The following is a 19,826-nucleotide window of genomic DNA, read 5'->3' on the forward strand; positions in this document are numbered from 1 at the left end:
TCCAGTTGTTCATGCTGCTGCCCAGAAGCCAAGAGCCTCAGCCTGCACCTTCCAGCCATGAGCAGAACCAGCACAGCCTTGCTGCTGTCTGCAGGTGAACTTGGGTCCCCAGGAGGAGGGCTCTCAGGGATCCAAGCGACCTAGGGTTTCCTCCCTAGGGGGTCTTAGCAGGTGGGACCAAGGACCTGGTGGGGAGTGAGGCTCAGACACGAGTGGGTTCTGGAGTTTGTGGAGGGAGAGGATATTGAAGAATCAGTGTGGGGAGACTTCCAGGGTTGCTGGGGGAGATGTCAGGAGTCATCCCAGGCTTTCCCGGGCAAGTGGTAGAGGGCCATCCGTATGCCGTATCAAGGAGGGGCGGAACGAACCTGAGTGTGTGGTGGTGAGGTAGGGGTGGACAGGAGAAGCTGCTCCAAGCTCTCTTCTTGCATCTTCCTCCTAGCTGTCGCTTCTGTTCTCTGCTTCAATTTGGAAACGGAGCAGCCAAGCACTTTCCGCATGCCCAGTGCTGGCTTTGGACACAGCGTGGCCCAGTACGACGGCTCGTGGTGAGGCCCCAGGGATGACCAGCTAAGGCCAGCTCCTCTTCCCTCTCACTCTACTATTATTTGCAAACTTTGCTCTGACAGATGTGTCCATCCCCTGGGATGGATAGCGGGCACTGTTCTAGCACAGCTTTTATTGAGCACTTACCGTGTTACCAGCCATAGTGCCGGGCACGCTCTGCAGGACCCTGAATGGGTCTTAAGATGTAGGACCAGCTGAACAGTCATTCAACAGACATTTGCCTACTGCGCATCTCGGGAGCTGGGCATACATCACAGGACGAAACAGAAAGTCTGCCCAATAATGAAAGTTTAAGTTGTCATGGAATTCACAGATGGGAAGACCAAGGCCAAGCTCCCTGGAGCAGCGGTTGGGCTCTGGTGTCCTTGCTGTGACTGCAGTGTTTTCTGTCCCTCTCTCCCACCAGGGTGGTGGTTGGAGCCCCCCAGGAAATAACGGCGGCCAACCAGACAGGCGGCCTCTACCAGTGCAAATACGGCACGGGCACATGTGAGCCCATCAACCTGCAGGGTGAGCTTTGCACCTGCCTGGGGCCCAGGGCTGGGACTGCCCACCCGCTCCCCAGCCCCCAACAGTCCCAGGGAACACACCTGGGCTGACCCGTCATGTCTGTGTTCTGGGGGAGCAGTGTGAGTCTGGAGATTAGCTCCTCAGCCTCTCTTCTGTCTGTAGATGCCCCTGCTGTGCTCGGCAGCGCCTCCCTGCTCCTCTCCCACCACCCAGGTGCCCCTTGACCTGTCAGACCTCTGTGTCCCCACAGGCCAAGGGAACCCCTGCCTGGTACCTATGGTTATCCCCTGTGGGTGACCATACGCATGTCTGTCCTTCTCCCCCCTTCGCTACCCAGTGCCCCCTGAGGCTGTGAACATGTCCCTGGGCCTGTCCCTGGCAGCTGCCACCAATCCCTCCCGGCTGCTGGTGAGTTCACAGGAGGGATCCTAAGACAAGGAGTGGGGACCCAGGCCTGTGGCAGGGGGCCTTGTGGAAGGTGTGGGTGCTGGTTTGGGATGGTGGGAGGGAACATGGACAGCCCCTCTACAAGCCCCCTTTGTCCCCAGGCCTGTGGTCCCACGGTGCAGCATGCATGCAAGGAGAACATACATTTGACTGGTCTGTGTTTCCTGTTGAGCCACCCCTTCCAGTTGTCCCAGAGGCTCCCGGCTGCCATGCAAGGTAAGTGTTGGGGTCACCAGATCCTTGGGGGATCCGTGCACACCCACTCTGGACTGCAACGGGCATTCTTGTCAGATGGAAGAGGGAACGGAGGCTCTGGGACAGTCATGCAGTGGCACAGTGAGCCACTGCCCACTGTCACGCTCAGCCCCGCCACGTTCCTGCTCTGTGACCTCACCAGGGACCTTTCTCTCTGGTGAGGTTCTGTTTCTTTTTTCTGGGGGTTCAGTTTCTTTTTCTATCAGATGTGGGTGATAACACACCCTGCACTGCAAGTAGTGTGAACTGATCCATGGCCAACGTGTAGCACAGTGCCCAGCTGGAGGTTAGGACTCAATTAACGTCCTTAGCTGCTGTCCCCAGCATCCGGTGCATCCTGGGGGCTCACCAGTTAGTTTGTCAGGGTGAAGCCAGTAGCGTGTGTATATGTGCGTGGGCACCCACGTGTGTATACAGTTGTGTGTGCCCATGTGCATATGAGTGTGTGTATGTGTGTGCACCCATGTGTATATATGACCACGTGTATGCATGTATCTGTGTGTATGTGTGTGCACAAGGTTTTGTGTGCCCGTGTTTGTGGCTGTGTGGGTGTGTGCGTGTGTATCCGTGGCTGTATATACCCATGTGAATGTGAATATGTGTGTGTGTACATGTGTGTTTGTGTGTATGCCCAGGTGCATATATGGTGGAGTGCATGCACATGTGTATCTATGGCTGTGTGTGTGCCTGTGAGTGCATTTGCAGGCTGAGGCACAGGGCCTGGCTTCCCTGGGTTAATGCAACCATGCCGGGGCCTATTATGGCTCATCCCAGGCATGGCCTCTTTCTGGGACTTTTGGGCACTGATGGGCCCTTCTCCAGGCAGGAGTGGTAGGAAGCCTGCTCCTGAGCAGGAGCAGGACCAGGTCATGGTCCAACCCTGATGGCCGTAAAGCTGAGGTCTTATGTTCTGGGAGTGTCCCTTACAGGCTGGTGTCACCCCTTCTGCAGAGTGCCCCAGGCAGGAGCAGGACATTGCATTCCTGATTGATGGCTCGGGCAGCATCACCCTCGATAACTTTGCCATCATGCTGAACTTCGTGAGGGCTGTGATGACCCAGTTCTCCAGACCCAGCACCCAAGTATGGGTTCGGGGGCGGGGAGCCTGGGCTTGGGGCAAACCAAGGCTTAAGGGATCTGACTGGGGAGAGGGCTGGGGCTCTGGCAGAGCAGCTTCAGACCCCAGCCTCTGTGGTTCTCCTAGTTCTCCCTGGTGCAATTCTCCTACCGTGTCCAGATGCACTTCAGCTTCAACAACTTCATCTCCAGCTCAGACCCTCTAAGCTTGTTGGATTCTGTGCCAAAGCTAGGGGGGGCCACCTACACGGCTACAGCCATCCAATGGGTTGTGTGAGTCCTGGCTATTCCCAGGGTGGTCATTACAAGGTGTTTATTTGGGCTTCGTCTGTCTTCCCAAGAAAAGGCCAGGCCAGCATTGAAATCCAGTCCCTGCCCGTCTTGCCAAGCTGGGGATTTCCCAGAGGGGTACTGGGGTCTCCAGGAGGAAGGGGCACCTCCTCATTCCACACTGCTGTTGGGGTGAGTGCTCGCAGTTCTCTGGATCCTGTTCTTCCCCAACAGACAGAATGTGTTCATTGACTCCAATGGGGCCCGCAAAGATGCCACCAGGATCCTCATCGTCATCACTGATGGCCAGAAGTATAGAGACCCCTTGGATTACCCAGCAGTCATCCCCCTGGCTGAGAATGCTGGCATTATTCGCTACGCAATTGGGGTAGGGCTTGGGGGTGTGCATCCGCCTCTTCTGCCTGGGACTGTCTCTTTGAGCAACTCTCCTTTCCGTGATGGAACCTCAGTTTCTCTTGCTCCTGCTGTCCCAAGGAGGAAAGCTGTCCCCTGGCCTGGGGGTCCAGGATCCTTTTTTTTTTTTTTTTCTGAGAGCTGTCTGTACCCTGCAGAGCTATTTGGAGACAGGAGTGTCCAGTACACCTGAGGCATAGCCACTTGATTGGTTTCCTGGGAACAGGTGGGGTCTGCTTTCCAAGGCATCAATTCCCGGAAGGAATTAGATGACATTGCCTCGAAGCCCTCCACAGAACACGTATTTAGAGTGGACAACTTTGATGCATTGAGGGAAATTCAAAACCAGCTGAAGGAGAAGATCTTTGCCATTGAGGGTGAGTTCAGGATGGAGATGCCACTCAGAAATAGGTAGCCATGGGGACAGACACGGTGGCCCAGAGGACTAAGTCAATCCTGGGGGCGTGCACATCCCACTCAGAACACCTGGGATCGGCCTTGCTTTCACTTTTCCTCCAGCTTCCCACTTGTGCACATCCTAGGAGTTGGTGAGAAGTGGCCCAAGTACTTGGGTCCCTGCCCCCCGAGCTCCTGGCTATGGCTTGGCTCAGCCCCACTGTTACGGGCATTTCGGGGAGATAACTAGTTGGTGGATGATCTGTCTCTCTCTCTCCATTGCTATGCCTTCCAAATGAAAAAAAAAAAAAAAAGTTGGTTTTTTTTGTTTGTTTGTTTTTTGAGAATTCCATCACTGCTTTTCCTATTAGACCCAGATAACACTGTCACGGGCACCAGCCAGGGGCTGGTCTCCAAGGGGAGGGGCAGCCGAGCCTGTCTGTCTCCCAGCAAACACAAGCCTTGTACCTCTCCCCAGGGACGGAAACCACCAGGAGCAGCTCCTTTGAGCAGGAGATGGCCCAAGAGGGCTTCAGTGCACTGTTTATGACTGTGAGTGGGGCCGCTAGGGTAGCACAGGAGGGAGATGCGTCAGAAAGGTAGGTTGGGCAGAGACTCCCGTTCAGCCTCCAAATCCTCCCCTCCTCCTCCTTCCCCAGGATGGCCCAGTGCTGGGGGCTGTGGGCAGCTTCAGCTGGTCTGGGGGTGCCTTCCTGTACCCCACAGGCATGAATCCCACCTTCATCAACGTGTCTCAGTACAACGTGGACATGAGGGACTCATACCTGGGTGAGGAAAGGCCAGGGTGGGGTGGGAGGGAAGGGCCAGGAGCCAGAGAGCCAGGAAGGCAGCCTGGTGCTGAGCTCTGCCCCCTCAGGTTACTCCAGTGAGCTGACCCTTTGGAAGGGGGTGCAGAGCCTGGTGCTGGGGGCGCCTCGCTACCAGCACACCGGGAAGGTCGTTCTCTTCACTCAGACGTCCACGCAGTGGGAGCCGAGGGCCGAGGTCGTGGGGTCCCAGGTGAGTGTGCAGGGAGCTTGAACGGGCAAAAGGGTGGGAAGGAGGCACAGGGGGAGAAGGCGAGGGAACCTGGGGTGCAAAGGGTGGGTGCTGGTACCTGGGCAGAGGAAGCGGTGTCGTGGTGGGGGCAGGCGGATGACCACAGCCTCTGCCTCCAGATCGGCTCCTACTTTGGGGCCTCCCTGTGCTCGGTAGACGTAGACAGAGATGGCAACACCGACCTGGTCCTCATTGGGGCCCCCCACTACTACGAGCAGACACGAGGGGGCCGCGTGTTTGTGTGTCCCTTGCCAAAGGGGGTGAGTGGCTCAAAGGACCTGCCCTGGTTTGAGGCGAAGTGTTTGCCTGGCCACAGTCTTGACATTGGTTTCATTCAACAGCGGGCTGTGTGGCAGTGCCAGGCCATTCTCCGTGGGGAACAGGGCCACCCCTGGAGCCGCTTTGGGGCAGCCCTAACGGTGCTAGGGGACGTGAATGAAGATGAGCTGACAGACGTGGCCATCGGGGCCCCAGGAGAGCAAGAGAATCAGGGTGCTGTCTACCTATTCCATGGAACCCGAGGGCTGGACATCAGCCCCACCTACAGCCAGGTGGGTCACCATCTCTGTCACTGCACAGCCTCCCCCCTGCTTCGCCCAGCCCTTCCCACAGCCAGCTGGCCACTGCCTTGCTTTCTGCCATGTGCCTGACTCTGCACTTGGGGAACACCAGGTTTTGCCTCCCAGTCACCTGCTCACTCCCGCCTCTCCCATTGAGGCCATTCTAGGGGGCCTTTGCCAGTGCCTACTCCTCTTTCTGTCTTCTCCCCACCTGCTTGTTCCTCTTTCTGATTTCCCACTATTTCCTTTCCTTGTTAGTCCATACTCAGTTGCTATAATAAGATAGCTGAGGTCTAGTATTATAGAAAGAAAAGAGTTGTCATTTTGGCTCACAGTGTGAGAAGACCTAGCAACACAGGCCTGGCCCCAATGAGGGCTCCCTGGCTGTGTCACACCACTGTAGATGACATCATTGCTGGAGGATGTGTGAGAGGTGGAGATGGCCTGGCAGGACAGGAAGCCAGAGATGGCAGCACGGGGTGGGTCATGGCCTTTTACAACAACTCTCAGAAAGTTAAGTGAAGCTGCCACGTCCCTGATGGTTCGCCCATATCCTACCAGGCTCCATCTCTCATTCTCTCTCTCTCTCTTTTTAAGATTTATCTATTTTTTATTGGAAAGGCAGAAAGAAATATCTTCCATCCCCTGGTTCACTGCCCAGCTGGTTGCAAAGCTGGAAATGAGCTGATCAGAAGCCAAGAGCTAGGAGCTTATTCTGGGTCTCCCACATGGGTACAGAGTCCCAAGGTCTTAGGCCATCCACCACTGCTTTCCATAAACAGGACCAGACATGGAACAGCTGGGACATGACCTGGTTCCCACATGGGATGTTGGTACTTGCAGGTTGAGCTATTGTCTGTATCACATTATAGCTCTTTTGTTTTTCTTGTAAACTTTTATCCACCAATTCACCCCCCAAGTGGCCGCAATGGATGGAGTTGAGCCAATTTAAAGCCAGGATCCAGGAGCTTCTTTTGGGTCTCCCATGTGGGTGCAGGATCCCAAGGCTTTGGGCCATCCTCTGCTGCTTTTTCTGAGCCATAAGCAGGGAGTGGATGGGAAATGGAGCAGCCAGGACACTGGAGTGCCCCTATGGGATGCCGGTATTGGCAGGGACTACCACCTCCACAAGCCTCCAACCCTGGACCCATGGAGGATAAACTGCCCCTGATGCATAGCAGCCTGCCCTGCCCTGACTCCCCTGCCTCTCTGCCCAGAGGATCACAGGCTCCCAGCTGTCCCCTGGGCTCCAGTATTTTGGGCAGTCTCTGAGCGGGGGACAGGACCTCACTGGGGATGGCCTCGTGGACCTGGCCGTGGGAGCCCAGGGACAAGTGCTGCTGCTCAGGTGAGTCCAGGCTTCCTTGAACATTTCCAGTGGGGTCCCAGGTCCAGATGAGGATTCTGCCCCAGCCCAGAGCAGGCTGTGCTCCCTGAGGACAGGGACCCATGGTCAACTCTGGCTTCTGCTCCTCAGGACCAGACCTATCCTCAGGGTGAAGGTGGACATGGGCTTCAGACCTACAGAGGTGGCAAGGTCTGTGTTTGAGTGTCAGGAGCAGGTGGCCCCTGCTCAGGCCCTGGGGGATGCTACCATCTGCCTTCGTGTTTACGAAATTTCCAAGACCCAGCTGGGTAAGTCTTCCCTTCCTCTGACTTCTGCAGCCCCCATATCACTCCCAGCCATGGACTCCTGTCTCCCGCTTTGCCTCTTGCAATTCCTGGATCCTCCACACACTGCTTGTCCCTGCAGATGATCTCCAAAGTGTTGTGACCTTTGACCTTGCCCTGGACCCCGGCCGCCTGAATCCCCGTGCCCTCTTCAAGGAGACAAACCTGTGGACTCTGAGGCGACACCAAACCCTCGGGCTGAAGCAGCATTGTGAAACAGTGCCACTGCTCCTCCAGGTGAGGGGCTTCGGGAGGTGGGGCTCAGCCTCAGTCCAGCCCCCTGCAAGCATCATCCACCTATTAGTGGATGAGTGAGTGAATGACTGAGTGAATGAAATCATCTTCCAGTGTAAGAGATTCTCAGCTACTGGCAGGCGGGAGGATGTGGCTGCCCGGGAGCATGCGCATGGGAGCTCCGAGCCCCGTTCCTTCAGTCATTCTTTGGACATAGATATATCCAACAGCTCTTCCAGGATAGAGACAGGACAGGAGACAAACGGGCATGTGAGGGAGGGAGAGCAAACCCAGGTTTTAGATGATAGACATCAGGTGGTGGTAGAGACAGGGGAGGGAGATAAAACTGGGCCAGACAGCAGAGGGGATCCTCGGGGGGCCTCTTGGGCGAGCAAACTGGAGAAGATGCTGAGTAAAGCGAGAGGGTTGGGTGGGGCCAGTGAGGGCCCAGGCTGTGGTTAGCAGGACACTGCTGAGTGCCCGTGGAGGACAGGTGCTGCCCACGTTATAGAGGCAGAGGCCGAAGCAGCCGGTGACTTCCCTTCCCCACTCGTGGTTTTCCAGGCCTGTGTGGAAGATGTCGTGACCCCCATCATCTTGCGTCTCAACTTCTCTCTGGTGGGCAGCCCCCTCCCTTCCTTTAGACAACTCCGACCCATGCTGGCCATGGATGCTCAGAGATATTTCACGGCGTCTGTGAGTCCTGCTGTGGGGTGAGGGTTTCTGTGTGTGGTGGGGGACAGGGGGGACTCTGGACGGCATGGAAACCCCTCTCCCTGCCCTGCCCTGTGGCCTTTCTCTCAGCTTCCCTTTGAGAAGAACTGTGGAGCTGACCACATCTGCCAGGACGACCTTGCCATCTCCTTCAGCATCTCGGGGTGAGAGGTGCTCCTTAACCCCATCCTTGTGTCCTGGCACTCCCTCCCAGCTCTGCCATCTCCCATCCCACCCATGCTTTGTCCCCAGACTTTCTCTCTCTGCAGTCACAGAACCCTCTCCTCTCCCTGCTCCTGATCCCCAGCTTGAAGACTCTGCTCGTGGGGAACCACCTGGAGCTGAACCTGGATGTGAATGTGCGGAATGATGGTGAAGACTCCTATGGAACCACGATCACCTTCTCCTATCCGGCCGGGGTGTCCTATCGGCGCGTGGCAAGGATCCAGGTATTTGTCCAGGGAACTGCAGGGGGTGATGGACTGGGCATGCCCACAGATCTGTGCTGGGGTTCCAAGCTCAGGCCGGGTGCGTCTGCCTTGCAGCTTCCCCAAAGCCAAGGCGCTGCTCGGGTGGGTGTGGATCATGCAGGGGTCCACACTGGGCATTGTGTTCATGGACACTGACCCTCAGGGCTGGGTGCCTGGGAGCATTCTTGGTGCTTCATGTCATATGAGCATTCTTCCTGTAAGGAAAGACATAACCTTCATGTATGCCTTTTTTAAAAAAAAATACTTCACTTATTTGGAAGGCAGAGTGACGGGGGGGGGGCGGGGAAGAGAGGTCTTCCATATACTGGTTCACTGCTCACATGGCCACAATGGTTGGGGCTGGGCCAGGCTGAAGTCAGGAGCCTGGAGCTCCTCCTTGGCTTCTCACGTGGGTGGAAGGGCCAAAGCACTCAAGCCATCTTCTGTTGCTTTCTTGGGGAGCTGGATTGGAAGCAGAGCAGGGCTGGGTGCTCTGATATGGGCTGCCAGCATCCAGGGTGGAGCCCTAATAGCACCGTGGCACCAGCAGGATCCTTCGCGTGTTTTCAAACGCTGCTCTGTTGAAGAAGGGGTTGAACTTGTTGGTTGCCCTGCTTCAGGGCTTGGCCCAGGTTTTCCATACAAAGCTGCACTGCCAACCAAACACGCTGTGCTTTGCCAGTGTCTGCCACAGCTGTGTGGCTCTGCTGTTATGCAGGGAAGCAGCTGTGCATGTGAGCACTGAACAAGCACAGCTGTGATCCAAAGCGCATTGCTTCCTGAAGGCAGGGAAGGAATGATGCCTGCCAACATTAATCTTAAAAGACAGAACTAGGATCACAGTGAATCAGAGAGAGATTCATCTGTTTACTTGAAAGGCTGCAGTAGCTGGGACTGGGGTCAGGCTGAAGCCAGGAGCTTCATCCGGGTCTCCCATCCGGGTGTCAGGGGCTGGATCAAAAGTGAACTGACACTCATACGGGATCCTGGCACTGCAGGCAGTGGCTTCACTCGTTGCGCTACAACACTGGCACCAACAATAGACTTTTAAAATTGAAATGTCACTGTGAAAAACTTTAAATATTGGCAGAAGTAGGAAGAAGTTTAACACACTTTGCAAAAACCTAACTGAATAACTGTATTTGCTGTATTTACTCCACCCTGTTCCCTTCCTTCTTTGCTGAAGGACTTTAGAATGAGCCCCAGGCTTTGGGTCATTTTGCCTCCCTCTTCAGTCCTGAACAGTGGGGATGTCCTCATCACACTCAATGATGTGAATGATGTCTTGGTGTCTAGAGCAAATAATCCTGGTTTATTCACACCAGGGTCTCAGTGAGGGTTACTGAGTCCAGTATTCCCAGCGAGAACATTCTCCTGGGAGAAGATGGCCATGTGAAGGTTGACTTATCTCACACTATTGGAGGTTAAAGTTCATGTTTCAAGTCCACTGACTGGCATCGGTCAGTTCTGGCAAGGGCCTTTCTGGTTCCAGTTACTTCACAGAGAGGAGTGAGTGTTTAAGGATGAGCTTCCATCTGCAGACAGGAAGGTGGAGACAGCTGGGGATCGCATAGTTTCATCTTAAGAAAGACAGAGGGAGGGAGGGGGAAAGAGAGAGAAGGAGAGAGAGATCTTTCACTCACTGAAATACTTGCAACAGCTGGGATTGGGCCAGGCCAAAGCCAGAGCCTGGGAATTTAATCCAGGTCTCCCATATGGGTGACAGGGACCCAACAATGGGATATGGGTGTCCCAGGTGGCATTTCAACCTCTGTACCCAATAACCACCCTCAGCAATTCCATGACTTCAGGACCTCCCACCACATTCCCACACCCCACATGCTCCCCAAAGTTGCTGCCACCTCCCAGTGGAACCACCCCAGAGACCAAGACCTTAAACACAAATCTTGGCAGGGACACCCAGGCCATTATACAAGCCATGGCAGGCCTTGGTGAATATTGACTGTACAGAGGAGTTGTAACAAGACAATCTGGGAAAACCGAACACGGCCTGTTGGTATATTGAGAAGTTGGCTTGTTGGGTGAAATAGCCACAGTAGATCTGGATGAAACAGTGTGATCTGGAATGTGCTGTAAGTTATTCAGGAAAATAAGTGGAGGGTGGCTGCATCTAACCATAGAAGGATGTTGGCACATAGCTAAGTGGTGGGTAGTTGGTTTTTTTTAATCTCTGCTTTTTAAATGGCTAGCATTTCTATAATTAAAAAGAAACCTCCAGCAATAAATACAAAAGGAAAATTAATAATTTGAGATTTTACATTTGTAGGAAGTTTGCTAAGATAGTGCCTGAGGATCTTTTTAAGAAGCAAGCAGCCTTGGGGTCTGGCATCATGAAGGTTAAGCCTTCCTCTGTAGTGCCAGCATCCCATGTGGGTGTTGGTTTGAATCCTGCCTCTCCACTTCTGAACTGGCTCCCTGCTAATGTATCTGGGGTGAGGGTGAGCAGTGGAGAATGGCCCAGGTCTTTTGGCCCATGAGTCCATGCAGAAGGTCCAGAGAAGATTCTGGGATCCTGATTTCAGCCAACTCAGCTCTGGCTATTGTCATTTGGAGAATGAACTAGTGGGTGGAGGGCTTCTCACTGTGTCTCTCCTCCCTCTGGAACTCTGTCTTTCAAAGGAAAATAGGTAAATTTTTGAACAAAACAAACAAAAATGCATAACCTTAAAGTAGTTGCCAGGAACAGCATCACTTCCTCACTGAACTGGAATATTCACAACTTCTCACCTACCTTTGCCAGGCCCAGAGTCAGCTACATTCCCCGCGCCTGACATGTGACAGCGTTGTCCCCTTCGGGAGCCAGGATGCCAGCAGCACCAGCTGCAGCCTCAAGCACCTGATCTTTCGAGGGGGCACCCAGGTTGGCTTGACTCCCGTGCACTCCCGTTCCTCCACCCTGCCTTTGTCTTGCTCCCCTGTGACCTGTTCCTACCTCATCCTCAGATCACCTTCTTGGCTACCTTCGACGTCTCCCCTAGGGCCAAGCTGGGAAATCGGCTGCTTCTGACAGCCAATGTGAGCAGGTGTGCTGGGCCAGGCCTGGGGGGCAGCTTCCCTTGAGCCCCAGCCCTCCCGCCCCCTCCTCCTTTGGGGCTCTTGGCAACTGGGCCTCTCCTCTTTGTCCAGTGAGAATAATACACCCAGGACCAGCAAGAGCTTTTTCCAGCTGGAGCTGCCGGTGATGTATGCTGTCTACGTGATCGTCAGCAGGTGGGTCCTCCCAGGAGCTCTTCACTGGATGTGTGGATGGTTAACTGTCCCTGTTGGAGTCTGTTTCTTCCTCCTCCATGGAATCCCCAGAATCAGGCTGGCAAGGTCTAAGGGTTTCACCTGGCCTCGCTGGTGGAGTGTGAGGGGGCACCATGCATCCTATGGTAGCCCATGGGGGACACATGTGTCTGCCCTTGTCTGTGTGTGTGTGTGTGTGTGTGTGTGTGTGTGTGCCTTCTTTTCCTCTTATAAGGCCACCTTGATCCCATCACAGAAATTCTCCCCTAGGGACACTAGCCACACCTCATCACTGTCCAGAGGATCTGTCTCTGGACAGTACCCTCTTTGCACATTGAACTTACCACCTTGCTGCATGTATTTAGGGAGACAAACCACACCCGTGTTGAAGCAGCTGCCCTTCTGAAGGGGTGGGGACTGCTGCTCACACTGCTTACCGACTGTGGGTCTGTTATGACTGTGATATCATTACTGTCGCCATCATAACCATCATCATCATCTTCACTATCACTACCACCATCACCACCATCATATCCTGCCTTAGAGGTGACAGGCCTCAAAAGCTCCAGGTTCTCTTGGGTACCCCAGGAGGGATGAGGCAAGCTCCTGACTTGGAGGTTCTTGCAGCCTTCATGAGAAGCAACATGAACCTAATCCAAGAAAGGATTCTCAGCAAGGGCAACTGTTCTCTCTCTCTCTCTCTCTCTCTCTTTCTCTCTCTCTCTCTCTCTCTCTCTCTCTCTCTCTGTGTGTGTGCGTGTGTGATATGAAGGGTGGAGTGGGGATGAGTAGTGCTGGGACCTTCTTTGAGGGGCATTTTTACTCAGTGCTGAAGGGTCCACAACCTTGAGCTTGACCAGCAGACTCTCAAAGGGGCCCCTGGTGTTTGGACAGGACAGGTGTTCTGTGTGAGGAACAGTCTTTGTCCTCTACCCTCCAGTCTTACCCAGTCACCTTGAGGAAGGATAAGGGCAGATGTCCTGCCTCTGCAGAACTGGGGGTCAGGGGCACACTGCCCAGAAGGTCGAGGCTGTGAAGGTTAGAAGAGGCATTGGGAAACGCAGAGGTCAGCTCAAGTGTCTGGGTGATGCCTTCTCAGTGCTGCTGTGTGCTGGTCCCTGTGCTGGCATACTTCTGTGTACTGGCAACCAAGTTTTGCAATGTCCCGAGTTCATGCAGTCAGCAGCAGACATAGTATGTCCTTGTGGGACATGCCCGCATGCTGTCCACCCACCTCTAGTTTGCACCCGCACATCTGGGAGCTCCCAAGCCTGGTACCATTTCCCAGTTTGTTCACTTTGGGGTTCTGATGTCTCCTGCTGGGGACCCACAGGCAGGGTAAGTGTGTCCCTCCAGCCCAGCCACACCTGCAGGGGTCACTGAACTAGAGGACACTCAAGTGTGGGACCAGCCACCTTGTGATGGCAAGAGCTGAGTTGGTCTCAGGGTACTTTATAAAGTCAGTGATTTGTTAGTTGCCCTCACTTCCAAGCCTCAGGCTGGAAAAAGCCAAGGAAAGGCAAGAGAAGGGTTCCTGCGAGAGCCTGAGAGAGATGGGAAGGGGTTGTGCCCAGGTCGCTGCTGCTCAGCAAAGCTGAGTTTCCCTAAATCTTGACCATGTGCTTCACGCCCAGGAAGGGCTGCTAGGAAAACCAGAGTGTGAGGGATGAGCCGTGGGTGCTGCCCTTTGCAGGTGGCTCCCTGAGCAGTGCCCCCACCCCGCCCCTGGCCCCCCACAGGCAGCTTCCTGAACAGGCCCCCTACTTCTGCTTCCTAAATCCTCCTTTATCCTGGACTCAGCTGTGGGCCTGGTCTGGGCCCACCCACAGCCCCACTAGTCATGCCTAGCCACCACACTCCAAGTCCTAGCCTACTCATAGACCCCGGAACCTACCCTAGCCTTCTCTCTTTGCAGCCATGAGCAATCCACCAGGTACTTCAACTTCTCAGCCTCTGAGAAGGCGGGCAGCAGTGTGGCCCAGCACAGATACCAGGCATGTGGATGAGTACTGGGGAGGAGGGGTCTGGGGAGTCAGGGAACAGCATGGCCCAGGCCTGGGCCGAGTCCTTACTGCCCTGTGTGTAGGTCAACAACCTGGGACAGAGGGACTTGCCACTCAGCATCAACTTCTGGGTGCCTGTGGAGTTGAACGGGGCTGCTATGTGGACGGAAGTGGAGGTGTCCCAGCCTCAGGTACCCAGAGGCCAGGCGTGGCTCCACCCCGTGTTTCCCCTACCCTGGTGGGCCCTGTGTCCCCCATGGAGTTCCCGTGTTCTGACGGAGTCCCTCGTTCTCTCTGTGTTTTCTAGAACCAGGCCGTTCGGTGCTCTTCGGAAAAAGTAGCTCCCCCAGCACCTGGCTTTGGGACACACATTCAGAAGAGCCCTGTGGTGGTAAGGGGGCTTCGGGCTGTCCCCCCAGCCCCCTGCCACATACACACATCGGGGAGTGCTTTTAGTCTCCCTGTCCCACTTTCATGGACACCCTCTGAGCAGCTGCTTCCCCCAGGCCGCTTCTGTGGGCCGTGTGGCCTCTGGCTCATCTTGTTGTTGGCCTAATGTTGCTTCTCCTGTCCGCAGGACTGCAATGTAGCCCACTGCCTGAGGTTCCGCTGCCACGCCCCCTCCTTCGGCATCCAGGAGGAGCTAGACTTCATGCTGAATGGCACCCTCAGCTTTGCCTGGCTCAACCAGGTGTGTAACCCCACTCATGACCCTCCTGCAGGCAGCATCTATGCCATCCTCCTGCCAGGCTGGTGCAAGAACCCTGAGTGCCCCCTGCCCTTGCAGATGCCACACAAGAAGGTGTCGGTGGTGAGCATGGCTGAGCTGACCTTCGACAGATCTGTATACTCTCAGCTTCCAGGCCAGGAGATGTTCTTGAAAGCCCAGGTAGGGCCAGGTTGGGAGGGCACCTGGGGCTGCCCCTACTTGTGGGGGTGGGAAAGCGAACATGGAGGGAGGAGGATGCTTGTGGCACAGCTGACCCCAAGCCCACAGTGCTTCTGCCTCTTGCCCTTGGAACAGGGAATGAGTGAGGGAAGAAAGGAAGGAGGGAAGAGGGGGATGCCGGGAGGGGCTTGGGATGAACAAGGCCTGAACCAACAGGTGGAGACGGTGCTGGAGGAGTACCAGGTGCACAATCCCGTGCCCCTGGTGGTGGGCAGCTGTGTGGGTGGCCTCCTGCTGCTGGCTCTCATCTCAGCCGTGCTGTACAAGGTGAGTGCCGGCCTGGCTCTCCATGCTGCCTCTGCATGGACCTCCATGTGCTGTGCAGTGTGGTGAAGGGCTGGCTGACTGTGGGGACCCAATACATTCTCACCTGGTTGCTTTGGGTGAGAAACTCCTCCCACCCACAAAAGGCTTCTCAGGGCCATCCGGTCTGTGCCTTCCTGTGTGATTCGCAGACCCTGTCTCACCTCCCTTCCTTTCTTCTCCATCTCCCTGCAGCCTCTCCCCACCCCCATAGCAGGCAGTAACCCTGGGTTTTACAGTAATTCCACCTCTCACTACTCCTTAGCTGGATCCTCTCTGGATCTTGAGTTATCATCAGGAAGCTATGGCCACCCAGCTCAGTGCATCCTGGCTGGGTCTGAGTGACACCTGCACAAGCCTCTGGTGTGGGATGGTGGTCCTTGCAGGGCTCTGGACACAGCTGCCCTTCCCACGCCACCCTAATCCTCTTCTCTTCCACTGAATGCCCTGTTCGTCTTCTTCCTCCCTGCAGGTGGGCTTCTTCAAACGTCAGTACAAAGAAATGATGGAGGAAGCAAACGGGCAGATTGTTCCAGAAAATGCACTATCGGACCCCCAAGTGGCACAGTGAGGAATGACCTCCTCCCCTGTCAAGGGGTTTCCTGGCTCCCCCGGCTCCCACCTGAATCAGGCCAGCAAGGGCAGAGGGAAAAGCCTTCCTCCAAGTGTTAGGGAGATGGGTCCATCTGCTTTCTCCCCATGGGAAAAAGCAGCATGTTCATGGAGACTCCTGCCTGGGAAGCGCATTTGTCACGTCAAGGCAGGGTCCCTGCTGGTTCCCAGGACCTTGATCTGAAAGTTGTATCCAGAAATATGTGTAGCCTTAGGCATCAGCCTTCCTTCCTCCGTGGTCAGCAGTGTGGTCTTCCTGCTAATGCACACCCTTGGAGGCAGCAGGTGATGGTCCAAGCATTTGGGTCCCTGCCACCCATATGGGACTTTTGGGCTCCTGGCTTCAGTTTGGTTCAGCCCTGGCTAATGCAGGCATTTGGGGAGTGAACCATTGGTTGGGACATCTCTCTGTCTATCTTATAAATAAATTAAAAATATAAAATAATGAACAGACCTCTCACCCTTTGTTCATCTCACTGACCCTCCAGCCTGGCACCAAACCCCACTTCCCTGTCCAGGAAGTGGCTTCAGAGCACGCAGCATGAGACATTTCATGCTTCCTGGCTGCCCCTGCCTCCTGTGTGATTTCATCCACACTGAATCTCGGCTCCTTAACTCCTACCCCTAGCTGGGGACGGAGGGTCTGCTTGCTGAGGTCTTTGTGGCTGGCCTCCAGCACAGGGTAGCCCAGCTGGCTGGGAGGGAGGAGCCTCCTCTGGGGGCTGTGGTCTCTCTGCTGCTGCAGCTCAAACAGCCTCAGAGTCAAAAGGGACCCAGTCCACTTGCAATTTTCAAGGCTCCAAGTCTAAGACATGAAGGAACTCCAGAACGTGACGATTAAAAAAATAACTTGAGTTTGGAAATGTTTGCATTGGTAAAGGAAAACACGCCCTTGAAAGATCTGGTCATTATGTACAGGATCAAAATTGAAGGTCATGTATGGATGTAAGCTCAGGATTGTGGGGGCTCATGGGAGTCTCTGATGGTGGGCCCTGATCAGCCCTGAGGCAAGCGTGGAGTGCAGGTGATGAACATGGCTGTGTGGGTGTGGGGAGGAGTGCTCAGGGCTGGTGCCAGGTACTGTTAGAGGAAGATCATTGGAGCCACATGACAGGTGTTGCTTCCAAACCCTGGGACATGCTGGTTGGTGATTACAGCGCCTCCAGGAGGATCCTTCAGGAGGATCCTTCAGGCTCCAGCTGTCTTCAGTGAGTTCATTATTATTATACCACATCCATGACGCTCTCAGTGGGCCTGGCACAGAGCAGGGATGGCACCTGGGAAGTAATTTGCTTTCTTGGGAAGATCTCAATGCTGACTCCCCCCGCCCTCCCCAAGGCACTGGCCCCCTGTGGATTTGTTAATTAGAGAAGCAGGAGGGGAGAGAGTTGACTGAAAAGGGACCATTTACCTGGTCCTCAAACCTTTCCTTTAGGTGCCACCATGGCATCCCAAATGCTGTCAGGCTGTAATGCTCTTGAGTGCCCAGGAGGAGCCATGATGACACAAGGTTCCCAGGCAGGGTCCCTGATGAGGAGACTCCCCAGCTTGGGGCTGCCATGATGTCCTGAGCGGAGACATTTGGAAGAGGGAAAAAAAAAAAAAGACCCACCAATGGTTTTACCCATCCACATCTCGAACATTCTCCAGAGGTGATTGGCGCAGACATTGTGCCATCTGTAGTAGCCATGCTCTGAAAGGCGGCAAGCAGACGCCTGTCCAACATGGCAGTCTGCAGAGTTGCTGTCCCATCATGTTCCTTCCTGTGCTGTTTCTAATGTTCATGACATTTGCACATCACAGAGTTGCCATTGTGTGGTGTCACACATCCCCAAGTCACAAAGGTGGGTTCACAGCTCAGAAGCAGGAAGGTCATGATTAAAAATAAAACTGAACAAAACAAAACCCAATTGCTTGGGGCTGGTGTTGTGGCACAGTTTGCTAAGCATCTCACCATCCCAGGTGAGCACTGACTTGAATCCTGGCTGCTTTGCTTCTCATGCAACATCCTGCTGGTGTGCATGGGAAGTAGCTTAAGGAGGTGGTGAGGTACCTGAGGACCTGCCGCTTCTGCAGGAAAGACCCAGATGAAGCTCCTGGTTCCTAGATTCGACCTGGCTCTCCTTCTGCCAGTCTGCCTTTCAAATATACCTTTCATCAAAACACCCACACCGTTTTGGATTTTTTTCATTCCTATGAACATACGATACAGAAATGCATGAATGCCTGGATGAATGACTGTGAACAACAAAACTCAAGTATATGTAAAAGGTATTATGCCATCTGAAAACTGGATCATGATAATTAATGCTATGATACTTGTTCCTAGTCTGTTGTCCAGTCTGAAACTTGGCCAAGGCAGGGTACTGGTTCGAGACCCGTCTGCTCCACTTCTCATCCCACTTCCTACAAATGCACCTGATCAAGCAGGAGATGACGGCTCAAGTGCTTAAGTGCCTGCTGCCCACGTGGGAGGCCCGAATGGAGTTCTTAGTTCTTGGCCTTGGCCTGGCTCACACCCGGATATTGCAAGTACTTTGGGGAGTGAATCAACAAATGGAAGATTTACCTGTGTAACTCTGCCTTTCAAACAAATTAATTAATAATAAAAAAAACCTAAAAATAAAGCTATCATTTCTGGGTAAATACTCAAATGTGTCAGAGCTATCTGCCCTTTCCCTTTCATATTTACTGGAGCAGGGATCCTAACAGCCAAGGTGAAGAATCAGCCAAAGTGTCTACTGATGGATGAATGAATAAAGGAATGTGTATACACACCATGGAATATGATCTAGCCATGAAAGGATAAAATCCTGTGAATAGTGATGGTGTACGTGAAACTGTAGAGTACTGTGCTAAGTGAAATAAACAGAGAGACAAAGGTCACATGGTCTCATTCACTTTTGGAAGCTGAGAAACAGATCTCATGGAAGAAGCACATGAACTATGGATTACGAGGAGTAGCAGGGACAGAAGCGAGAAATGGGCAGTCAACACTGTGAGGCAGGAGCTGTTAGTCCTGGTGTGCCATTGCCCGGCGAGGCAATCATCGCTTATGCCACCAGTTTACCACATATCCTCAAATAACTACAGCAGGTGGTCCAGAGGGTCCCAGCACATAGAAACTGCCCATGGTTGAGGGCTGAAAATGTTCACTACCCTGGCTTGATCATTACCTGTTGTACACACATATGGAAAACATTTTTAAAACATTTATTTATTTTGGGCCAGGCACAGTAGTCTAGAGGTTAAAGTCCTTGCCTTGCATGCACTGGAAACTCATAAGGGTGCTGGTTTGTGTCCTGGCTGCTTCATTCCCCTTCCAGCTCCCTGCTTGTAACCTGGGAAAACAGTAGAGGATGGCCCAAAACCTTGGGACCCTGTACCTGCATGGGAGGCCCAGAAGAAGCTCCTGGATTTGGATCTGCTCTTTTCTCTCTCTCTCTTTCCGTCTCTCTCTCGTTTAAGATTTTTAAAACTGTTTATTGGAAAGTCAGATTTACAGAGAGAAGGAGAGACAAAGAGAAAGATCTTCTACCCTCTGGTTTATTCCCCAAGTGGCCACAATGGCTGGAGTTAAGAGCGTCTTCTGGGTCTCCACGTGGATGAAGGGTCCCAAGGCTTTGGGCCATTCTCCATTGCTTTCCTAAGGAGCTGGATGGGAAGTAGAGCAGCCAGGACACTAACCGGTACCTATATGGGATCCTGGCACTTGAAGGCGGAGAGGCTAACCACTGAGCCTTTGTGTCAGGCCCAGGTACGGAAATTTCACACTAAATCCTAAATAGGTACCAATGTCAAGTGTCACTAAAAAACACAACACAGTGCCAACAGTAAAGGATGGAAACAACACCACACTCTGGTCCTTACACTGGGGACTACGGGCTGTGTTGCCCATGATTGAGGGGGGCGGGGTGTTGTCACTCTGAGGAGGGCTGGGAAAACGCCCTCCCGCAATGGTGTTTGAATAGGTTATGATACCCGCAGTTCTGCTCTGTTTCCTGGTTACAAACATGTCATGATTGACTGAGTCCACACTGCATACCTGCAACATTTCCAAAACAGC

At 53.9% G+C, this 19,826-nt stretch overlaps 1 protein-coding gene across 4 annotated transcripts; it reads left to right on the plus strand.

Annotated features, from left to right (window-relative positions):
• On the plus strand, positions 1–16,083 carry ITGAX (integrin subunit alpha X). Of its 4 annotated transcripts, XM_040972960.1 has the most exons (30): positions 3–94; positions 443–548; positions 974–1,077; positions 1,415–1,485; positions 1,626–1,740; positions 2,731–2,861; positions 2,984–3,129; positions 3,361–3,514; positions 3,767–3,917; positions 4,415–4,488; positions 4,596–4,725; positions 4,814–4,956; positions 5,115–5,255; positions 5,337–5,546; positions 6,773–6,903; positions 7,033–7,190; positions 7,309–7,463; positions 8,025–8,156; positions 8,265–8,338; positions 8,482–8,623; positions 11,406–11,525; positions 11,609–11,688; positions 11,792–11,875; positions 13,809–13,887; positions 13,980–14,087; positions 14,204–14,287; positions 14,474–14,587; positions 14,684–14,785; positions 15,002–15,112; positions 15,621–16,083. In XM_040972960.1, the coding sequence occupies exons 1-30, from the start codon at positions 58–60 to the stop codon at positions 15,717–15,719; spliced, it is 3,486 nt and encodes a 1,161-aa protein (XP_040828894.1). In that variant the 5' UTR covers positions 3–57; the 3' UTR covers positions 15,720–16,083. The 4 variants fall into 4 exon arrangements, with proteins under 4 accessions (XP_040828895.1, XP_040828897.1, XP_040828898.1 ...); XM_040972961.1 differs by lacking the exons at positions 13,809–13,887; positions 14,474–14,587; positions 14,684–14,785; positions 15,002–15,112; positions 15,621–16,083 and having other exon boundaries at positions 1–94; XM_040972963.1 differs by lacking the exons at positions 13,980–14,087; positions 14,204–14,287; positions 14,474–14,587; ... (1 more) ...; positions 15,002–15,112; positions 15,621–16,083 and having other exon boundaries at positions 1–94; positions 13,793–13,874.
• Positions 16,084–19,826: the final 3,743 nt, after the last annotated feature.

Source organism: Ochotona curzoniae, unplaced genomic scaffold (assembly GCF_017591425.1).
Source record: "Ochotona curzoniae isolate NIBS_2020 unplaced genomic scaffold, NIBS_Ocur_1.0 contig_2321, whole genome shotgun sequence".
NCBI classification, from domain to species: Eukaryota; Metazoa; Chordata; class Mammalia; order Lagomorpha; family Ochotonidae; genus Ochotona; species Ochotona curzoniae.